General features: G+C 40.0%; 1 protein-coding gene across 1 annotated transcript in view; it reads right to left on the bottom strand.

Moving 5' to 3' along the window:
- Positions 1–249: 249 nt before the first annotated feature.
- Positions 250–24,436, bottom strand: part of LOC114629644 — an 84,437-nt gene continuing 60,250 nt past the window's right edge. The window contains exon 3 of the mRNA XM_028777716.1: positions 250–1,768. Within this exon, the coding sequence (XP_028633549.1) occupies positions 467–1,768 (1,302 nt within the window). The 3' untranslated portion in view covers positions 250–466. The remainder of the gene's footprint in view (positions 1,769–24,436) is intronic.

Below are 24,436 nucleotides of genomic sequence, written 5' to 3'. Positions count from 1 at the left end.
TAGAATAGTATAAACAGGTTAATTTAGTTATAAGCTAGTTGGAGAGCAATCTTAGCTAAGGTATAGCCATTAATGCATAAATAAATGAACCTCAGTGTCATTATTCTGGAACTGAGGCAGACATAGAAAAGCCCAAATGGTTACACGGTCTACTAACTTCTTCGTTTTAGGAGAGTGTGGCTCTGCTTGGGGAATCTCCTAGGGACCAAAGATCCAAGGTTAATTAGACAAACATATTCAAGTCATATGTATACAACCATATATTCTCATAATGATAATTTAATGGAAGAGAGTTCTTATACTGTGGACAACTCATTTTCCACTTGCTACGGTGATATTCTGTCTCTGAAAGATATGAATTCTCTGGTCTTTCCAAGAAAATATTTGATGCTTAAAAGTAGGCTTTAAGTCAGTACCCGAAGCCAGTCCAAATGTTTATATCTCAAAGCTCCATTCCTGTATCCCATTATTCAGGGAAGATAGACATGCATGATCCTGGCTTCTCTGATAAAAACTCTTCCTTATTAAGGAGAGACTTGGCATCACTTGCCACAGTATCAACAAAGAGACTTTTCCAATAGTAAGTCTTTCTAAAGTAAAGGCCTGAGGCAAGTGGTCCCCCAGTAACATAGGAAATATACTCAATATATTTCAACAGTTTTTCTTTGAAGGACATGTCTTTGTCCTCTGTTAACAAATGGAAAGACTTAAGGTGTGCCTTGATTTCATTCACAGACACATTGAAATCCTTGGCAATATTTTCCAGTGAGGCTTCATCCAGCCCAAAGTAAGACCTGTAGAGATTCAAGGTCTTCTCCAACTTCTGTATTTCATCTCTGATGAAGCCCCCAAGAGGAATGGTGGCCCATACTCCAGTTTTCAAGGCCTCCAGCCAGATCTTCTGTCTGAGGAAATCCCTCTTCCGGTCAATGGCAGTCTCAGTAACAGTGTGCAAGGACATCATGAAGACATGGCGCTTGTGGGCTGGGAGCTCCCTCAGTAGGGTGGTCTCCAGTGTTGGGAAGTCAAAGTCAGACACATCAAAGTTAGAGACTAGGAAGATTTGAGGTTGACTGTAGAGAGCCTCCTGAAGCTTCTCTGAACAGTCATCTCTAATTTTCTTTAAGACACTGTCTCTATTGAAAGACTTAGGTTTACTCCTCTGTTCATTACTGACATCTTGATCGACCTTGGTTCGGACAAAGTAGATCTTTTTGTTCATCTTTTCAATGGCTTTGGCCAGATGTGCTTCAGTTTCTTTGAGGCATGTAGCCGACACTATAATGAAGAAGTCGTACTCACCAAACTTCATTTCTGTTAGGTAGTTTTGTGGTGAGAAGTTAGTGGACCCAATGCCAGGCAAGTCCCATATTGTCATGTTTGGAAGCTTTGGGTGTTGGTATGGAGTTCTCCTTATGGTTGTCTCTACCACCCCAGTGGGGGCTGCACCTTCTTCTTCTTTTTCCCTCACTCCCCTCAGGGCATTGATAAAGCTGGATTTTCCTGTCCCTGTTTCTCCAGTCACAGCGATGTTCAGTGAGGCTTTGTCAATGTTTCTCAGAGCATGACTAATTTCAGACAGTGCTCCCTGAAGGTTCTTTTTCTCCAGATGGGATTGAGTCAAGGTGATAGTTTCCTCAGAGAGGAGTTTGCTTTCCATGTTGAAATTCTTACAAAAATTTTCAAAGCTGAATGCCCAATGTTGAGCTGTTAAAGGAGAGGGGCTGCTAGAGGAAGGCTTGCATGTAGCTGTGTGCAGTGGAGGATCCTGAATAGAGAAAAGAAAGGAGACACTGCAATTATTAGTATAGCAGGGCAAGGCTTAGGTGTTTGTTCTAATTGTAAAGAGGGACCTCAGCTGCTTATAGTATTATACACAGAACACCTTCCTTTCTGCTCCTGGCTGCTGGCTCCTATCTGCTCTGCATATCACATGCCCTCATTTAACCCTTACTTTCTTCTGTGGCTTCCTTCCTCTTTTGTTGTCACGTTCACAATCAACTTATTCCTAGTTGTTTCCTACAGCAGTGCTTACTTCTTCTTTTAAGTTGTGTTTTCATTCTTTTTATTCCTATTACAATTAATACCCATAGGTTGTAAATCCTTAAGGGCATAGATTAGCATATCAAAACCTTTAGCAACCTATCTCATGGAAAGGCTCCCTGTCTCTTTTGAGAGCTTAGGGCATTGCTTCCTAGGCCTCATGACCTCTGGCCCTTTAGCACAGCCATTCTAGTTTCTCCTGTGTAGTCTCTGAATTTAGGGAGAAGGGGCATGAGGTGGGGTGCAGAAAAGATTCTTGACACGTCCACCAGAGGGGTGGGTACATTACTCTATATGTGTAATCGACTTTTTTAAGCCATAACGAAGATTGAAATTATGTTCTTTGTAGGAAATTGGATGTAACTGTCAGTAGTCATATTTAGACAATAATGCCAGTCTCAGAAAGACAAATACACTTTCTCATTCTCAGAGCTTAGATTTTGTATACATACATAAGTTATGCTGTAGATATGATATGAATGTGGAAGAGAACTTGTCTGGGGGACAAAAGACCTGAGGATGAATTCCTAACATGCAATGTGTGTAGGTTCGAAACTTCAAAACTAGTTGTTAAAAGATTTATTTGAAAGGACACATGTGTTGGGAGCCAACTCAGCCGAAAGCAGCTATCATCTTTACAGCCATCTCGAGCCATATACCCTGACAAGAGACTTGTTTTCAACAGCCCACAACAGCTGAGTACACTCCGATAAACATCTTGTTACACTGTTTAGTGCCCCTAGCTGCAAAGCGCATGTGGTATATACGGCTAAAAGGCACGTGATGTAGTGCCATCAGTTGAGCTTGTCCACGAGGGCAAGGCATGTGGTAAAGGGTATAAACACCCAGGATCTTCCTTTAAAACAAAGAGACTTGACCAGACTCTGTCTTGTATCCATCTTTTGTGTCTCTCGCCCCTCCATCCCCACTCTCTCTCTCTCTTGCTAGACTCTGACCTGTGGACTGGAGCAGCAGAATGGGCCATTACAAAGTAGCAGAATGGGCTGTTACAAAGGAAAGGACTGTTATGTATCCCTGTTATTTTTTATTTTTCAGCAGGGGAGGTAGGGGATCACCTCATTGTAAGGAGTTTCCTAAGTTATTCCCCATGTGTCCCTGTTTTCTAGTGTTCAGTCCACAAACGTCAAGTAAACAACCCACAAAAATGAAAATCCTAAATGGATACAGAGGAAAGCCAGGAAGGAAGAAATACAGGAAGAGATGTTAAAGATGACACTAAAATTAGAAAATGACTTTTTTAAAAGTTAAGAAACCTGAATAAGGAAGTATTCCAATCAAAACCCTTTTCCAAGGAATCATAACTTCTTAAGTCTGAAGAAACAAGATAAAGCTCAGATGTGTTTCCTACAGGAATCCACACATTACATATGTGTCCTTAGGTTAAATATTTTGAACTTTAGGCCACATTCATTCTTTGTCTGATACTCCTGGTTTATTATAATCTTAGAAGGACATTAAAAGTATTTATATTTCATGAATTTTGGAAAACCAGACTTCATGATAGCTCTGACTGTATTTCAAAGTTTATCAATACTGATACAAAAATATCAGAACATTGAGATGAAGGGTATAAGTCATAGCCATTTTCTTTTTTTTTCGGTGTTTCAGACATACACAGGACTTTGGAATTAGAATTGGAAGACAGGATAGATGCAAGAAGTCATGAGAGATTGGCTTCACTTTGCTCTCATACTCCGATGTTCATAATATGGTATGAAGTTTTCATATAGAAGAAGCTTTAGGTACACAGAATTCTATTCTTGAGTCAGCCAGTCATCTTGTTAGAGGCCATGCCAGCAATAAAGGTAAGGGAAAGGAGAGCATTAGTATAGATCCTGTTATCACTAGCAATAATATACTAACATATCAAAACCCCTAGAGTAATTATTTGAGAATTTGTATGTGAAGCTGCCTCCATGTGTGCAGGCCCACATGGGTGTAGTATGAGTTCCAGAGGTCTACCCATCTCTGGCTCTCTGGTGCTCGGATGCCAAAAATTGATTTACTAGTAGAAACAATATGTAGGAACTGCTGGTAATTGTAGTTACAGAAATAAACTTAAATTCATGCACAATGCATTGTTTATACCCTATTTTTGCCGCAATTGCTTTCATTGTATGCTTGTCCCAGTCTTGTGTGACCACCTGAAATAACAGTTCTCAACAATTCTGACATGGAATAGACTGAGCCACAACTCACTAGATGCCACCAGAACAGTGATATGGCATCTACACTGAGATGGCCAACTGTAAATAAACCTAATATTACATAACAACCCAACCTCCTAAGACACGTTTTTAGGGGAGTTTTCTTAATAAGGACATCCTATATAAGTGGTAGATATTTCCATTGAGAAGCACAAATTGCTACAAAGAACACTATATGTATTCAAAATAGTCACGGCAACAATGAACACAAAGGATCGATCATAAGTCTCTAACACGTGATTCTGAAGATAGCTGAAGTGATGCCTCAGCAGTTGTAAGGACTGGCTGCTCTTCCAGAGATCTTGAGTTCAATTCTCAGCAACCCTATGGTGACTAACAACCATGTGTAATGAGATCTGATTTTGTGTTTTGAATGTATATTAAGCCTCATATACATAAAAATAAATGTAGAAATGAATATTTTAGAATATTACAGAGAAATTGAAGTAGATTAAATTCCTGCCAAATACTGCATAAAGAATGAAAAAAATCTCAATCACATGAAAGGTGAGAAATGTTGAAGGAGGAAATGTATCTGACAAGTAACAGAGTATGTGTGGGAGAAGCATGAAGAGGCACTTTTGAGTGTAGAAGGGAACTAGCTAGATAAGGGGGGCAGCATGTCGAATGACAGAGGCATTAGCGTTGAATGAGCTTACCTTTGCTCTCAAAAGCTCTTCATTACTGAGGATAATTTTAACATCGCTTGCAACTGTGTCAATGAAATAATTTTGCAAGTGGAAAACCTTTGAAAAGTAAGGATGTCTAATGTAGTTCAAGAGTTTATCTGTTAAGGATGTATCTGGCTCATCTGAGAACAAATGTGGAGACTTAATTTTTGCTTTGAGTTCCTCCATTGTCACCTTCAAATCCTCAGCGATGTTTTCCAGTGATGCCTCATCCAGGCCAAAGAAAGATCTGTAGTCACTCAAAGCCTGTTCCAACATCTCTAGATCATTTTGGGTCAATCCTCCGAATGGTATGGTAGCCCATGCTCTTGGCATTCTGGATTCCTTCAAGATCTTTTGTTTCAGCATATCCCTCTTCAGTTCTATGGTGGCATCTGTAACAATTTGAAAAGTGTTCATGAACATGTGGCGTTTGTAGGCTGGGAGCTCACTCAGAAGGGTGGTCTCCAGCTTTGGGAAGTCAAAGTCAGACACATCAGTGTTAGAGACTAGGAAGACTGGAGGCTCCTGCTGTGTCACTCGCTTCAGTATACTTGAAATGTCATTTCGAATCTTCTTTAATATGTTCTCTTTATTGAATCTCCTATGGTTTTCACTTTCTCTATCTGAAGATAAAAATCAGTATGGGTTATAACAAAATAGAATCTCCTATTCATTTGTGCAATGGCTTTGGCAGTTTCTCTGTCACTAAATTTAAGGCATCCAGAAGAGACAATAATGAAGAAGTCATACTCCTCAAACTTGATTTTCTTCAGATAATCCTGTAGTTGGAAGGCTGTAGACCCAATACCAGGCAGGTCCCATAGTGTCACATTGGGAAGCTTTGTGTATGTGTATGGTGTTCTCTCAGCGGTTGTACATACCACCCCAGAGGGAGCAGCCACACCTTCTTCATCAGCCCCTACTCCCTGTAGAGCATTGATTAGACTGGACTTTCCAGCCCCAACCTCCCCTATCACTGCAATGTTCAGTGGGGCTTTCTCAATGTCACTCAGAGCACTGCTGATGACAGAAACTGTTTCCTGAAGGTTTCCTTCTTCTAGGGATGCTTCAATGTAGGTGATCAATTCCTGAGACAGGATGTTGGTTTTCATCTTGAAATTCTGAAGATTTGTGCCAAAGCTGGAGGTCAAATCAGGATCCTTCATTGGAAAGGATGTAGAAGAGGAAGTCACACCCATGACTGAGAAATGTTGATGGTAACTAAGAGTGGAAAGAACCAGGAAGGTCAACAAATTAGTTCAGCAAGAGCAATGGGAGAGCAGGGCCCAGCATCTGCCCCACATTATAAATAGGGACTTCCTTCCTGTCAATCAAATGTACAGGACTAAATAGAACTTACTCCTGGGTTTAGTTTTAAATTTTGGTTTGAATCACACTCCTTAACCTTTGACCATTTTCTTCCTTACAGTGTTTTATTAGCAGCATTATGAAGGTTGTGCAATGGTCTGAGCTCAGCCTGAGCTAAGATACCAAGATGTTGTCTGGAAAAGAAATTCACTGAGTTTAAAGCTCTGTCAGTCTCTCCAAATGAGGTCATATTATGACATGCACACTGAGTTTCAAGTGTTCAGTTTTACTTCATTTGACATGAATGGTAGCTAATTCAATTGGAGAGCTCAGCTCATGGTCAGAAGGAGTTGTCTTAAGGATGTGGGAGACTCTTGATCCATCCTTCATGGGTTTCCTGTGACTTTGATATCTTCCAAAGTCCTTTTACTCTTTGGTGCTAAAAAACCCTTTGTTTTTCATTCAAGACCATGTGGATGTGGTGGTCGTAGTCTGTAGTGGGAAAGCTGCTACTGTTGTTTTGTGGAATGGCCATAATATTCCCATCAATTTTCCATCTACATATTTATGTATGTTTATATCCATGAATTGCTATGGCCATAGAAGCTGCTGTGTATTGTGAGTTAGAGTAACTTTACATTAACTCACTATGGTCAAAGATTGAGCAGAAGTGACTTTTGTATGCTCAGGCATAAATGTGATACATAAATTACTGCCTCCAAGGCTTAGTGCGATGCAGAAGAGACAACAGAAATGGTGTGAGAACTGGGGGAGTGGTGGAGTGTTTTGACACTGTAAACATCGCTGAAAGAGTAAAAACCCAAATCATTCAGTCAATTAGTGGGCTAATGAGCTGTAGAGACAGTCATCAAGAACCTAAATCAAATGGCTAATTCATACTTGAAAATTTACTCGATAACACGAACTGTCAGAGAAAGGTCAATTAAATCAAAATGGTAGTACCAAGAAACTACCACCAACAACAAATGTAGAAAAGAGGAATCATGTTTATTGTTAGAAGTTGGTTCAGTTCCTTCAGAAACTGATCACTGCCCCAGGTACAATACTCACTTAAATCTGAAATACTGTTAATCAACAGTCCACACAGATGCAAGTGCATCTGTGGTTATAGCAACTGTGTTGATGGTCGCTATGATATCAGTTCCCTGTAGATATTTATATACAGATGACTGGAGAAAGAAATTATGGTACATATATACAATACGGTTCTATGGAGTTGTAAAGAAAAATGAAACCATGACATTTTCTCAAAAAAAATTAGTGTAATTGTAATTTGTTATTCAGAGAAAACCATTCATACGTCAGAAAAACAAATAGCACATGTCTTTCACAGGCTGAAGGTAGCCTTACAAAAATGTATGTGTGTGTTCCCCAAGAACATTGCCTAGAGAGGCAGAGGCATGTAGAGGAGTTCAGGGTCAGCATGTTCTACAAAGTGAGTTTAAGATCATCAAGTGATATTATGCAGAGAGCCCTGTCTTGGAAAAACAAAACACATATCCTCCAAAATCTTCTAGTGTCATTTTCCCTAATAATACAGCTATTGGAAGACTAGGTGGTGAAAAAAAACAAGACTAAACCAGTAAAGTAATTCCTCCTGTCACATAATAATAAAACATCAAATGCAGAAAACAAAGAAATTTGAAAAGAAATATTAAAAGCAGTAAGAGGAAAAAAAGGTCAAGTAGCATATAAAGGCATATCTAAAAGAATTAATCCAGACTTCTCACCTCAGAATATAAAAGCCAGAAGATCCTGGAAAGATGTCATACAGACCCTAAGAGAACACAAATGCCAGCCCAGACTACTATACCTAGCAAAACTCTCAATTACCATAGAAGGAAAAACCAAGAAATTCCATGACAAAACCAAATTTGCACAATATCTTTCCACAAATCCAGCCCTACAAAGGATAATAGATGGAAAACTCCAACACAAGAAGGGAAACTACAACCTAGAAAAAGTAAGAAAATAATCTTCCAACAACCCCAAAAGAAGATAGCTACACAAACATAATTCCACCTCTAATAACAAAAATATGTCTCTTAACATCAATATACTCAATTCCTCAATAAAAAGACATAGACTAACAGATTGGATATGTAAACAGGTCCCAGAATGTTGCTGCATACAGGAAATGCACCTCAGTGACAAAGACAGATACTACCTCAGAGTAAAAGGCTGGTAAACAATTTTCCAAGCAAATGGTTTCAAGAAAAAAGCTGGAGTAGCCATTCTAATATCAAATAAAATTAACTTTCAACCAAAAGTTATCAAAAAATATAAGGAAGGACACTTTACTATTGTCAAAAGAAAAATCTACCAGATGAACTCTCAATTCTATATATGGATGCTCCAAATGGAAGGGCAGCCATATTCATAAAAGAAATCTTATGAAAGCTCAAAGCAGACATTGAACCTCACTCAGTAATTGTGGGGGGCTTCCACACCCCAATCTCAGAGATGGACAGATCATGGAAATAGAAAGTAAACAGAGACACAGTGAAACTAACAGAAGTTATGAACCAAATGGATAGCAGCAGTCATTAAAAGGCTCCCCACCAAAACAAAAACCAAAAAAACCCAGGACCACATGGTTTTAGTGAAGAATTTTATCAGACATTCAAAGAAGATCTAACATGAATTTTCTTAAAACTATTCCACAAAATAGAAAAAGAAGGAACACTACCCAATTTGTTTTATGACAAATTCTGCTCATACCTAAACCACACAAAGACACAACAAAGAAAGAGAACTTCAGACCAATCTCCCTTATGAATATTGATGCAGCAACACTCAATGAAATTCTTGCAAACAGAATCAAAGAACACATCAAAACAATCATCCCTCATGATCAAGTAGGCTTTATTCCAGGAATTCAGGAATGATGCAATATGTAAAAACCCATCAACATAATCCACTATATAAACAAAGTCAATGGAAAAAAAACACATGATCATTTCACTAGATGTTGAGAAAGCATTTTATATAATTCAACATCCCTTCATGGTAAAAGTCCTGGATAGATCAGGAATTCAAGGTCCATACCTAAACATAGTAAAAGCAATATACAGCAAACCAGTAACCAACATCAAACTAAATGGAGAGAAACTTGAAGTAACCGCACTAAAATCAGGGACTAGACAAGGCTGCCCACTCTCCCCCTACCTATTCAATATAGTACTAGAAGTCCTAGCCAGAGCAATTAGACAACAAAAGAAGGTCAAAGGGATACAAAGAAAAGGAAGAAGTCAAAATATCACTATTTGCAGATGATATGAGAGTAAACTTAAGTGACCTCAAGGAATCCATCAAAGGATTCCTAAACCTGGTAACTTCAGCGAAGGTGCTGGATATAAAATTAATTTGATGAAATCAGTAGCCTTCCTCTACTCAAAGGATAAACAGACTGTGAAAGGAATTAGGGGAATGACACCCTACACAATAGTCACAACTAATATAAAATACCTTGATGTGAATCTAAAGTGAAAGATCTGTATGACAAGAACCTCAAATCTCTGAAGAAAGAAATTGAAGAAAATCTCAGCAGATGGAAATATTTCCAATGCTCATGAATTGGAACGATTAATATAGTAAAAATGGCCATCTTGCTGAAAGCAATCTACAGATTCAATGCAATCTCCATCAAAATTCCAACTCAATTCTTCATAGAGATAGAAAGAGCAATTTGCAAATTTATTTGAAATAACAAAAACCTGATGATATTGAAAACTATTCTCAACAGTGTAAGAGCTTCTGGGGGAATTACCATCCCTGACCTCAAGCTGTACTACGAGCAATAGTGGTAAAAACTGCATGGTATTGATACAGAGACAGGCAGGAAGATCAATGGAATAGAATTGAAGATCCATAAATGAACCCACACACCTATGGTCACTTGATCTTTGACAAAGGAGCTAAAACTGTCCAGTGGAAAAAGGAGAGCATTTTCAACAAATGGTGCTGGTTCAACTGGAGGTCAGCACGTAGAAGAATGCAAATCGATCCATTCTTATCTCCTTGTATAAAACTGAACTCCAAGTGGATAGAGGACCTCCACATAAAACCAGATAAACTGAAACTATTAGAAGAGAAAGTGAGGAAGAGGCTTGAATACTTGGGCACAGGGGAAAAGTTCCTGAGCATAACACCAATGGCTTATGCTCTAAGATCAAGAATTGAGAAATGGGACCTCACAAAATTACAAAGATTCTGTAAGGCAGAGGACACTGTCAATAGGACAAAATGACAACCAACAGATTGGGAAAAGATCTTTACCAATCCTCCATCTGATAGAGGGATAATATCCAATACATACAAAGAACTCAAGAAATTAGACTGCAGACAATCAGATAACCCTATTATAAATGCGATACACAGCTAAACAAAGAATTTTTAACTGAGGAAACTTGAATGGTCAAGAAGCACCTAAAGAAATGTTCAATATCTTTAGTCATCAGCAATATGCAAATCAAAACAACTCTGAGATTCCACCTCACACCAGTCAGAATGTCTAAGATAAAAAACTCAGGTGATAGCAGATGCTGGCAAGGATGTGGAGAAAGAGGAACACTCCTCCATTGTCGGTGAGATTGTAAGCTGATGCAATGTTTTTTTTTTTTTTTAGTTTTTTGAGACAGGTTTCTCTGTGTAGTTCTGGCTGTCCTGGAACTCACTCTGTAGACCAGGCTGGCCTCGAACTCAGAAATCTGCCTGTCTCTGCCTCCCAAGTGCTGGGATTAAAGATGTGAGCCACCCCTGCTGGCAAACTGATACAAACAGCAGTCTGGAAAGCAGTCTGGCAGTTGCTCAGAAAATTGGGCATAACATTACCTGAGGACCCAGCTTTACCACTCCTGAGCATATATCCAAAAGATGCTCCAAAATATTATAAGGACACATGCTCCACCATGTTCATAGCAGCCTTATTTATAATAGCCTGAAGCTGGAAATAACCCAGATGTCCTTCAAAAGAGGAATAGATACAGAAAATTTGGTACATTTACACAATGGAGTACTACTCATCTATCAAAAACAATGAATTCATGAAATTCTTAGACAAATGGATGGAACTAGAAAGTATCATCCTGTGTATGGTAACCCAATCACAAAAGAACATACATGGTATGCACTCACTGAGAAGTGATATTAGCCCAAAAGCTCACAATACCCAAGATACAACTCATAGACCACATGAAGCTCATGAAGAAGGAAGATCAAAGTGTGGGTGCTTCAGTTCCCACACTTAGAAGGAGTAACAAAATACTCAGGGGAGCAAGTATGGAGACAAAGTGTGGAGCAGAGACTGAAGGAGGGGCTGTCTGGAGACTGTCCTACTTGGGCATTCATCCCATGTGCAGTCACCAAAGGCAGAAGTTGTGGTGCCAGGAAGTGCATGCTGACAGGAGCCTGTCACCTGAGAGGCTTTGCCAGAGCCCAACATATGCAGAGGAGGATGCTCACTGCTAACCATTGAACTGATCAAGGGCTTCCCAATGGAGGAGTTAGAGAGAAGATTCAAGGAGTTCAAGGGATTGGTGGCCTCATGGGGAGAGTCACCAGACCAACCAATCAGAGTTCCCAGGGTCTAAACAGCCAGCCTGGGAGCACTCAGGGAGGGACTCATGGCTCCAACTGTATATGTAGGGGAGAATGGCCTTGTCCTGTATGGATAGGAGAGGAGGTACTTTGTCCCTTGAACCTGGATGCCCCAGTGTAGGGGAATTCGAAAGCAGGAAGGTGAGAGTGGGTGGAAGACAAGCAGGAGGAGGGGGATGGGATGGGGGTTCGGGGTGTGGGAAATGGGTAAAGGGGATAACATCTGAAATGTAAATATATAAAAAATTCAATAAAAAAATCTTAAAATTTAGTTGAAAGCATGAAAGATCTCAGACAAACAAAACAAGCCTGAGGCAGGGAAAATACTGATGTCATCACTGTACTTGGTTTCAGGCTCTGCTTCAGAAGTACAGGAACAAAAGCACATGGTATTGTTGGATACCAGACATGTTAAAAAGCAGGGGAGCACAGACAATACATATGTAAACCCACAGGGCAACATCTACCAGACTCTCTTTGTTTGTTTCCTTGTTTCTTTCTTTCCTCTTCCACCTCCTCTAATTTTCTTTCAAAGGATCTTATTGGACAAAGAACTTTCTTTTAAGAAATAGTGCTCAAAACTCTGGAAAGAAAAATACTTTAAGAAGTAGGGATAGGTAGGGGCTTTTCTTTTATGCTTCTTTTCAAGTTTATAAAAAACCAAATAAAGTTTGAATAGAGATATCCTGAGTGGGTGGATGAAGCTGCTCCTAGAAGCCAAAGACAACTCAGTGGAAATCCTAGCCCCAAGAATAGGCTATTCTCCATGATTTGATGACTATGAGGCTCCTGAAACCCTGTCCAACAGTCAAGGTATTACTAGTGCTGATTATGTTGATGATGGCTTCTCATAGTTCCTTTCTAGACAAGGAAATAGCAGTGGATGTTCTGGATAGGCTTTTATCCTCATGATGTAAATAAAATAGTTCCAGTGTAGCTGGGTGTCATGGTGTATGCCTTTAATCTCAGGCCTAGGAGGCAGAGCAGCAGGGTAGGTGGATCTCCTTAAGTTTGAGACCAGACTGACTTACAGGTTCTAGACCAGCCAGAGGAACACAGTGTGATTCAGTCTCAATCAAAACCAAAATCAAAATAAAAAATTAACAACACAGAGCTACAACAACAATCCTCAACCCCAAAGAGGTTCCCGCATTGACTCTGAGGAGTCTGGTCACACAAGCTGCCCTCTTTCTACAAGCTCAAGCTAGCAACTGAAGATCAACAGACCCAGGATGTGTAGGTGATAGAGAAGTTTGTTGCTGCTTGGCTGGTGGGTCAGAGGTGCTCTGTGGTACAGAAGACAGAGAAGGTCCTTTCTGTGAACAACCCCTTAGTGAAATAAACCATAACATCTGCCCTGGTACCAGGATACTACACCTGATACCACAACTGAGTAAGATTTCTGGTCAAGCTGTACTTAGAACTCTTCAAGTACCTTTTCCTGAGTAGTGATTTAAATGGTCCTCCTGTGATGTCACTTTCTCTGGGAGCAATGTCACTGGGGTAGCTCTCTATGTACTCCTCTGAGCTGGGATATTCAGGAAACAGATGGGATGCAGAGTGTTGGTAACTGGGTGCTCTGGAGAGAAGAACAGCTGGGAAGTAAAGGCAGATGTTTTCAGATTTCCTTCCAGATCTGAGTCCACACAGTTTTTGTTCTTTGTTCTGCATATCCTAGGTCTGAAACCTACCTACCTTGTCACTGAAGGAACGGACTGCAGTGAGGGTAGGTTTTGGTTTCTATTCCCATTCCTCTCTGTCTTGTTTACACAGTGAGCTGAAAAGTTTTCATATCGTTCCACAGAGGGAGTTGGAGCTCTGCTGAAGTGGCCAACTCCAGGGCTTCCTGAGAGCTCTAGTGGGTACTTTGGTAGCCTAGCAAAGTGTCAGGGCTCCCTCCCACTGACCATTTCCTTACCTCAAGACCCTCTTTTCAGACAATGTCATCTATTGCTGAACAGTACTGACTTTCAGACCCTGTGATCCCACGGTTCAGTGATTGCAGACACTTCCTGTAACCCTGCCCTCTGCTTATTCTGTTGACATTCTTTCTTTCATCTTTCTCTCTCTCCCTCTCTTTGTGCACTACTCTCTGTGTGTGGTTGTGTGTGTGTGTGTGTGTATGTGTGTGTGTAGGTGGACATGAGTATGTAGATGCTGTTTTTTCTCAGATATAATTTTTCTTATTTTGACACAGACACACTCACTGGCCTGGACTTCATCAGTTAAGCACGGGTGGCTGACGAGTAAGCTTCAGGGATCTGCCTCCCTTTTTCCTCAGTGCTGGAATTACAAATTCACTCCACTATGCCTGTCTTTTATGTGGATTCTGTATATCCAGTTCATAACTTTCTCATTGAAGAAAGTTACTTTACCAGTTGATTATCTTTCTCCCTAGGCACTCATAGAATAACCCTTCGTGACTGTGAATTATGATTAATTATGATTAATTAGTCATGATTAATGTGTTAAGTTTACTGTGCTAGATTTTGTAAAAACAAAAGACCCTCTTTTCAGATGATATCATCTATTGCTGAGCAATACAGACTTTCAGACCCAGTGATCCCATGGTTCAATGATTGGAGACACTTGCTGTAACCTTGCCCTGTGCTTATTCACTTATTCTCTTGACATTCTTTCTCTCATCTCTCATCTCTTCTCTTCTCTCTCTCTCTCTCTCTCTCTCTCTCTCTCTCTCTCTGTCTGTCTCTCTCTCTCTCTGTCTCTCTCTGAGTGTGTGTGTGTTTGTGTGTGTCTGTGCAGGTGGACACGTCTGTGCAGATGCTGTTCTTTCTTAGATATCATTTTCCTTATTTTGACAGTCACTGGCGTGGACTTCATCAATTAGGCACGAGTCGCTGACCAGTGAGCTTCAGGGATCTTCCTCCCTCCTTCCTCAATGCTGGTATTACAAATTCACTCTACTGTGCTTGTCTTTTATGTGGATTCTGTGTATACAATTCATAACTTTCTTGTTGAAAGACAGTTACTTAACCAATTGGATTTTTTTCTCCCTAGCCACTTACAGAAAAATCCATGGAGATGGTGAACATTATGATTAATGTGTTAAGTTTACTGTGCTAGATTTTGTAAAAACAAAATTATGTTTAGCTTGTATAAGCCATGAGCAAGTTGCTCTGACTTTTAATGTACTCTGTCAGCTGGCTGGATTGAATGTTTCCTGGTGTAGTTCAGCTATCCTTAAAAAATTGCTAAGTGTTGAAAAATGTTCCCCTGATGTTACAGCTTATAAACTGCAGAGCTGTCCTGAACCTCTTACAGCACCATGGCTCATTTTTTTCTGTCCTGTGCTCCGCGCTTTAATGAGAAACTTTCCTCTGTCTTCACTGAGAATACTGGTCTCTGATCCCATACAGAAGTCCTCGCTCTAGTGAAATGACCCCAAGGTGGCATTAAATTGGAAGCCACCCTCGCCATCCCCATTCCTGGCCTCACCAGGCACAGACGTCCTAAACACAGAGACATAGACTGTAGGGACAGGAGGCTAATCCAGTGCTCTTCCCTGATCCAACATTTTCCTATGTGGTACTATGGGTCTGTGGTTGTTCAGAGAGTCACTAGTCTGACTGGAGTTTTGGTTTTAGTAAATTAGAAGCATTTGATTAAAAAGAGGACTGACTAAGCCCAAACCAGAGAGAATTATATAGGTAAGTTTCCAGTTATTGTCAGCCATTCATTTGTAGAGGGAAAAACCGTTATTATTCTAGGGATCAATTTAACTCATATCTCGTCTGTGGATTGGCATTTCTTGATTCTGTAACAGACTTCCAGCAGAGCCCTCAGTTATCCAAACAATCAGTTCATACAACAGCAAACCTTATCAGTTATCCTCTTTAATCTTGTGTTCCATTATTCTTAAGATCATCTAGGGCAGTGAAACATTTTTTTCAACAGTTAGCAGTTTTTTAAGGATAGCCTACCTGTGCATAGTTGGCATTAATCCCTATCCAGAGCTGGACCTGGGCTGTTCCCTGGCTTATGCTCCCAGGTTCTCATGTGAAGGGGCTGACAGTGACTGTCCTTAACAATGTAGTGAAATGAGTAAGAGCCACTGAATATATTCAATATGTATTCCAGGTTATAGCCACTTGAGCTTAAATATATGTCTTTCCATGCCCACACACACAACACACATAGACACACAAAGGCATAGCACATTGTTCCCTGTCTTTGTTGCACTTCTCATGCTTTGTTCAGAGGTTGCTGGGCCAACAGGAACAGTTTCAAATCCCTTACTGTTTAAGTGTTTGATGAAAAACAAGCGTGTTTTCACATCAGAATGTAAACAAAGTGTTTTGGACACCATCAGAATTGATTAAAACTGGACAAAACCTTTGAATGGTCCAACTTTGTTCCTTGCTATGCTGCTTATGGAAGTTATATAGCAATGGGAACCAAACATACACATTGGGCCTATATTCCTAATCCTACATTTATAAAAGGAGTAAATTGGGGCGATATGGATATCCATTTGTTTGTTAATAAATCTTTTTGGTTACCTGACCCTTATGACAACTGGGAAGTGCTAAACCTATGGAGGAAACTACAGAAATCGTGAGTTATATCATGGGAGTGCAAGGAACTCCTATTTGTATTGGTAATGGAACTCAAAGATTACATAGATCTTTTCCAGTGTGGTCATTCATAGTTGATGTCATCTACGATTTTCCTAATAAATTTGATATGCTTCACACATCTACCTTTAGTGGATAGAAGATTAATTCTATTAGTTCTTTAAATCTAACATCTTGTCTTATGAGATGTGGATTACTAAGAAGGATTTAGACTGGATACAGAGGCAACAATGATAAAGAGAGCACCTTTGGATGCTTGTTGATATCCCATGAAGAAGTCATCGATTGCAGTTCTTGTTGGTTTCCTCAGGAAAATGTTCTCTCTCAGAATTGAGATGGCAATTGTGTAATTCAAATAGAACTGTGGAAATTATTTCTACTGTTAATGAACTTATTTGATGGCATGGATTTGGGCTGTCAGGTCCTCTCTTGCAATTTGGCCATCCAATGAAGACTAATTTGTGCAAAAGAGCACATGTCTTTTACCCTCTTTAAGCGTGAGAAGAGAGTTTAAACATTAATGATAGTTAGTAATCTCTGACTTTTAGCTTAAATCAACATTAACCCTTTGTAGTGTGTGTATACTTACCTTATTTGCTACTGAAAAGGCCTGTACAGGGCCAACCTAATAATTATAGTATCCCTTGTGAATATTGTACTCTTCATAGCCATGTTAATCCTAGTATGCCCTTATGTGTCACTTCTGAATATTTGTGCATTCTTAGAGCAAGGCAACCAGTCTTTAATCTGGTGAACCTGTCAAGGCCATGGCAAGGTTCACGGGTGATGATTTTTAAAACTAGCTGAAAGAGAGTATTAAGAAGAACTTGTAGAATGACTGGACTGACTGTTGCTGTCATTATAGGAATTATTGAATTAGCTACTGTTGGTACTACAGACAGACTGGCACTTAATAAGAAATTCAAACTGCTGAGTTTATGAGTGACTGGCATAAGCATTCTGTAGAACTTTGGAATCCATACAATAAAATAATGACGTGGTTAATGAAATAGATAATCTGAGACAAGCTCTAATACTGATAGGAGTTAGGGATAGTCAAAGAATAAATGAAGTTTAAATGTGACGGCATGTTATATGTTGTATTTCACCTTTAAATTTGAATGAGAACAAGTATGACTGGAAAAAAGGTTAAAACGCATTTGATGGGCCACCCTCATTTTTCTTAAATGACTTAAAATTTTCAACAAGGAATTAAAGACACTTTCTCAAAAAGATTCCTTGGTCTAGCAGCTGCTATCCTTGTCTTTTCACTAATAACTTTACTGGCTTCTTTGTGCAAGATTGTGAAATAGCATGACATAGAAAACATTATATTTACTGGAAGGATGCATGATCTTCCACATAAACTTAATTTTCATGATAACTGAACAGAGCTTAAACAAAAGAGAGATGCAGTAGGCCAACTGGAAGAGCCATTGCACCTGGCATTTACTTTGGAATGATTGCCACTTAGGCTTTGAAGTTAATCTCTTGAAAACAATCAGTGACTGTTATCTGAGACTTATGAGGTTGCTGATTCTTGGGAATTTCAGAACCTTAGCATGTCCACAGTCTCAAGACATACCTGACAAACCAGGAAGCCTTGTGTTGCTGAGAATTGCTCAGGTAATGATTCTTTCAGATAACTTCTAGATTAAGTAAGAGGTTTTGGTCTGTGGGAATTGAATTCCTAAAAGGCCCTTTTTTTGTGGCAATCAATGAAAGTGATTCTGCAAGGTTCTGTGGGGTTCATTCTGTCAGAGACTGTCATTCCTTGCTGTTTGCTAAGTTTTAAAACTTCCTGCAATGTCTCTTTCTTGTCCTGGATAATTCAGAACACTAACAAGTGATCTAACTCCTAACAGCAAATTCAAACACAAAGCCAAAGGTTATACGGAAAACAAAGACAGCTCATCTCCTCTAAAAACGAGAAATGCCAGGGAAAGAATCAAATGGGAACTCTATTGTGTTTTATAAAAAGAAATAAACAGGAATATGTTTGGAAGAGATATGGTATTGTGTGTGTGTGGGAGGATGCCTCTGTGGGTTCATGCTGAGGCTTCCCTTCCCCCCTGAGGTTCCAGCCATAGTAATAGAATAGAATTTATTTAGGGCATGGGAAGGGAAGTTGGGAAAGGAGGAGAGAGGAAGGGGGAGGAAGGTGTGAGGATGGGAAGAGAGGAAGGGAGAGGAGAGGAGAGGAAAGGAGAGGAGGAGCAGAGGCTGGCTATGAACAGGTGAGAAAGAAGAGGGAGAGGTATGGGGAGAGAAGGGTCAGAGAGGAAAGAGAGTAAGAGTGTAAGAGAGTTAGTGAGTAAGCGAGTGAGGCAGGGTCAAACAGCCCTTTTTATAGTGAGTCAGGTATACATGGCTATTGCCAGGTAACTTCGGGGCACAGCCTAGAAGGGATGAAAAACTTCAAATATTTTCATTAGATAAGGTCTTGTATGGGCCAAGTTGTTTGATGTTTAACAGAAAGCTTTACTAAATCTAAGGGGTGATCCTTTTAACACAGTTCATGGTAGAGACTCTGGCTTGCATGGATGAATAAGGCACCTGCTAGACCTCAGTTACCCAATCAAACCTTGCGAGGTCTTTATTGGTTTCCACACAAGTCCTTGACTCTACACTTTTCTGCCTGGATCTGAGCCCTATTTCTCTAAAGCACACAAGGGGAGGCTGTAGTCAGAGTAGGTTTCAATTTCTACCCTGTCAAATGGCTAGTTTGTAAGAATTAATCCAGAAGTCCATACATTCTCCTTTAGGAAGGTGACCCACGGTGTCTGAGATTTAGCAGCAGGCCTGGCTAAGTTTGTGGGGAGTTACCATGACAGTCCCTATATTCTCATGATTTTGAAAGCTTGGCTCATATGGAGTGGCACTATTTATAAGTGTGGCCTCCTTGAAGTAAGTGTGGCCTTGGATGAAGTATCTTAGTGAACTTGGAATTGGAGTTTATGTGTGCTCAGTTAAGCTGTGTCCAGTGTGATATTCACCCTATTTTAGTTAGTATTTCTATTGATGTGATGACACACCATAACCAAAAGCAATCTGGGCAGAAAGGAGTTTATTTCAATTTGTATTTCTACATCATTGACAGTAGCCATAGTAGGAACTTAAAGCAGGAAACTGGAAGCAGGAAGTGAAGCAGAGGCCATTAAGGAGTGCTGCCTACTGACTTGCTCTTTCCTGGATTGTTTGCTTGGCCTTTAAGTCACCTTGAACCACCAGCTCAGGATTGGCATTACCTACCATGAACTAGACCTTCCCATATTAATCATTAATTAAGAAAATGCATACCAGGTATTATGGTGCATGCCTTCAATCCCAGCACTCAGGTGCAGGCACAGGCAGATTCTGTGAGTTCTAAGCTAGTCTTGTCTTCACAGTGAGTTCTATAATTGTCAGAGGTATGTAGGGAGACAGTCAGAACCACCATTCCCACCACCAGTGACAGAGAGAGAGGACAGAGGACAGAGAGAGAGAGGAGAGAGAGAGGGGGAGAGGGGAGAGGAGAGAGGGGAGAGGGGAGAGGGGAGAGGGGAGAGGGGAGAGGGGAGAGGGATGGAGGGAGGGAGAGAGAGAGAGAGAGAGAGAGAGAGAGAGAGAGAGAGAGGTGTATTGTAGGCTTGGCTACTGGCCAATCTTATGGAGGAATCTGTTTAATTTGTTTCTCTCTTTTTAGATTCTAGCTTGTGTCAAGTCCAGATAACACTAGTCAGGACATGCTACTCACATTAGTGCTGGCTTGATTATTTCCCTGACTTTTCTTGTATCTCATCTCGGAACACTGGCGGATGAAAATAATTAGTGATCATTTAATGTTTAGGATGAGAAATTCCATGCTCATAGAACTTCACCTATTTCTGTATGTGCCATACACACCCGCTGTGGGTCACACACAGCTTGAAATATCACTGATCCTTCATTAGAAATCAGCCTCTAAATTTTTTTGATTAATCATGAAATTGATAGCAGACATAAAGAAAAATTAAATATCTTCGGATTTCAGAGCACTACTGTGTCTGTTTTCTTTCTATGGCACCTCAGTGGCCCTGTGTAGAGTATGGAAAGTAAAGAACTTCAGAATGCCTAGCACAACTGTGTCTGTTGCCATTTTCCTCATGCGATTGACAATGTTTTTGTGACATTACTTTGATTATTAACAATTTGCCACAGCATGTCACTATTCCAAGGAAGTTCAGGATTTGTGTTTACACACTTATACATGCTAAATGCAGAGTTCTGTGAGTAGCTATGTGTACTGGGTCATCTGTCACATAGGAACACATACCTATTGTCCACATAGGTACATATACCAGCTCATAAAAATGCACACATGTACAGGCACCGCATGTGCACAGATGGATGAAGTCACAAATTTGCCCTTGATATGGGATGATAAGGTCACCTTGCATTTGCTCTGTAACTAAAGAGAGAACCCTAGAGTCCCTCTGAGAGATTACAGGTGTCTTAGGTCTGAATTAAGCAGATTTGAGTTTTTGTGGACATTGAGACCTCTAGCTCATTCATGCTTAACTTGTCCCTCTGTATCATGGAAGCCCCATTATGCTCTGAGGAATGTGCTCCACTGCTCTCCTGATATTGTAGAGTTCAAGGTAGATGGTCGTCCTTCTCCCCTTTTCATACCTCAAGAGTATTTCATTGTGAATATGTGACACGTTGCCATGACTTCAGTTGTCTGGAAGTCAGGTTCTACAAGCAAAACTTTCAATTTCTGGCCCTATATTTTGACCCTTTTCCAAAACAAAACAAAACAAACAAACAAGCAAACAAACACACAAAACCCAGGAAGATCTGTGTTTAGTTCTCATACAGGAATCCATTTAGTATGTGAAAGTCTGTGTACAGGAGGAGACAGAATCACTGTGTGCCTTCAGTTAATCAGAAACAGGACTCCTAGTCAATGGTGTCAACCTTCCACTATCTGCACTCATCCAACCGTTCCAAATTAGAATAAACTCAAATAAAAGGAAATTGGGAAAATGACACAGTTTGTATTAACAGGAGCATGTAATCTATTCTTCATATCTGATTACATGTACTTCAAGTATGCAGAAACACTTTCTGTCAATAGAACCCTCCACTCAAAAAAAAAAAATCAGAGAGACTTCACCAAGGACAGAACATGTCATGACAGCTTCCTCTTTCAACATGGCAGCAAACAGCTTTCCTCCATGGTTACAAATGTTAAAACAACAGAAACAGATTAAATATGGAGCTAAGACTAGGCGATGGCACACTACAACAAGGCTGAGGTATGAATGGTAGAGACATGGACTAAGCACAGTTGTTGATGTTCTCATTTTCATCCTAAGGACACAGCGAAGCTGGAGATGCCTCTGCAATAGGACACAAGAGCAGTTAAATGGCCTCAGGACATTCAGTAGGACCTGCCAGAGTTTACAAATAATGGAACAGAAAGAAAAGAATATAGTGTCACATGAAAAAATGAATTACAAAGAAAAGAAGGCACTAACATATATTCTCTCACAAGAGGAAGGGGGAGAGGGAGAAATAACTGACACTAAAGATCTTTGAAAAAAACACTGGAAACTTCTCATGATAGAAGCTAACTAAAATGCAAAAATGACTTTAAATGGAGCAACCATACAATGGAAGGACAGTACCTCTCTCAGGCACCACAGGCTACCAAATGAAGAACTCAATGTGAAGTATAGTTGATCTCTTTTCAAGTTGTTGGTCACAGGGATTCCATAGCCCCCTAAATATTATAGGCTATTAGCTTTGCTCTTGGTTACTCTTCAGAACTTGACAGTAAGATCCTGTTGCTGAAGGCATCACACAATGAAGACACAGGGCCAGGAGAAATCAAGCTGGTAATGACCTTGAAGCTTCATTCCTACTTTCATCTTGTTGTAAGGTTCTATGCATGCTGCTGGATGAGAGAAATAACCACCATATAATCCAGCTGTGAATCCTGAATCCTGCAAACTACAATAATGAATGCTCTGGCAGGATACATCTACTGGTGCATCAATGGCACAAATGTTGTCAGAATAACCAGTAACTCTGTAACTAGATTTAAAGCTTGTGCCACATTATCAAAGTCATCTTAACTGGACTAAAAGCCTAAAGCTGGTTAGGACATAGGTCCTAGCAAGAAAACCAAATACTATATTATTCTGGTCAATTGATGTAGTAATAAACTTCTCCTAAGTTTTCATCTTTATACTCGTAGATTCTCACATCTCTCAACTCTTATCAAGAAGCTCATTCTGTAGTAGTTGGTGATTCATAGAGACCAAGGACTGTTCAACACGCAGAGAGTAAGAGTTTGTAAAGTACTCGTCTCTAAATGGTAATTCTGTATCACACTTCTCTCCCCAAGGCACATGGTTCATTGCTGATGAGAACCAGGGGAGATTGTAAGAGCTGGAGGCATTGGAAATCTTCTGAGAAACACTATTTTTGATCATGGTGGGACTGTTGCATACATGAAATCTCAGAGGCTGTGAGATCATGCACAAGACCTGCACAAAATCAAGCCAGTCAAAACTCTAGCAGTTTTGGGAGAAGGGCTCATGAAGTCCCACCCCTTTCCAAGATCTATTGATAACTTATGGCTTCTGGGGAAGAGAGAATCAGTTTTCTCAGGGATGTGTCCTCAGAGAGAGGCTTCCCATGATCCAGTATATGCTACTGTACCTGTGTGCATATAGGCAGCATTAAGTGGGTGTCAGGGAAATTCTCATATGATAAGAAATTACAAAAAAACAAAAAACAAAAAACAAACAAACAAACAAACAAAACCCCTAAAACCTTGAAACTCCGGACCCTTCCAGTGCCAGGAGAGGGGATTGTTATGATGAACAAATATGTGATGGCAAGTCGGGGAAGACAAACAGAGCACTGAATGTTGAGTAGAAAGTGACAGACTGGGACATGTCAAGGCTGTGAGGATCATGCTGATGTGACTGGCCTGTACTGCCCCGAGGCCATGGTGATGCACAAATCCATGATGCCATCAAATGCCATGTCTCTGTCTGTGGTGCTATAGCAGCCAGAGTTTGTTTGATGATCATGTCCAGTGTTACCATCAATCATTGACCATGCAGATGTATGTGCTCTAGGCTGCTGCCTGAAGCCATGTTGATGTCAGTGGATCATGTTATGGCTGGGAGGCCATACTGACTTATGTGGCCTTTGTGGCCACCTGAAGCCATGGTGATGTCCACGGTCCATGACTGCCTTAGAGAGACTTGTCTGGGTCCATGGTCCTACTGCAGCTGGAGGCCCTCCAAATTTTTCATCTCGACAGAAAATATGTCGAAGACCATGATTCTGATCTCACTGTCTCTAAGGAGCAAAGAAGCTAATTTTGCAGTGACATCAATAATTTCAGATGCACAGTTGAGAAATAGGGACACGAAGGTCTTTTGTGACAACCCTTACATCCACTCCAATGCTCAGCTCCTCAAAGAAGAAGGAGCAGCCTCAACCAGAATGTATCCCGGAGAATTCAGAAAACATGAGATAAGGATGCTGAAGTTATCTCTGCACAATTGATGGTTTCTAAATCGGGGGGTTGTCCATGACGAGAAAGATTCAGTTCTATTTATTGGGAAGGCCACTGAGAGGTGAATTTTTATTTTGAAATTATTCTTTTTAAAATTAAAAAATAATATTTTACTGATTTTTAAAATTTTTATTTTTATTTTTTACTTTTTTTGGGAAAGAGGCAACAATGGTATAAGGGCACACATGGAAGAACTGGGAGATGTTTGTGATTGGGTATGTGATATAAAAGTACCCAAAATCAATAAAAAAATATTAAATCAAAAATTAACCTGATATATTCATAACTAAGGAAATTGAAGTGCTAAAATTCATCAAAGACTATGATATGATACTGTGTTTGTAACAAAAGTATATTAATTTGGTTATACAACACAATTTTACATTTGTGTTGATATGATATAATTGCCGT

The sequence above is a fragment of the Grammomys surdaster genome, unplaced genomic scaffold (assembly GCF_004785775.1).
Source record: "Grammomys surdaster isolate TR1022 unplaced genomic scaffold, NIH_TR_1.0 313, whole genome shotgun sequence".
NCBI classification, from domain to species: domain Eukaryota; kingdom Metazoa; phylum Chordata; class Mammalia; order Rodentia; family Muridae; genus Grammomys; species Grammomys surdaster.
The sequence above is the reverse complement of the archived record's forward strand: the minus strand, read 5'-3'. Positions and strand labels throughout refer to the sequence as shown.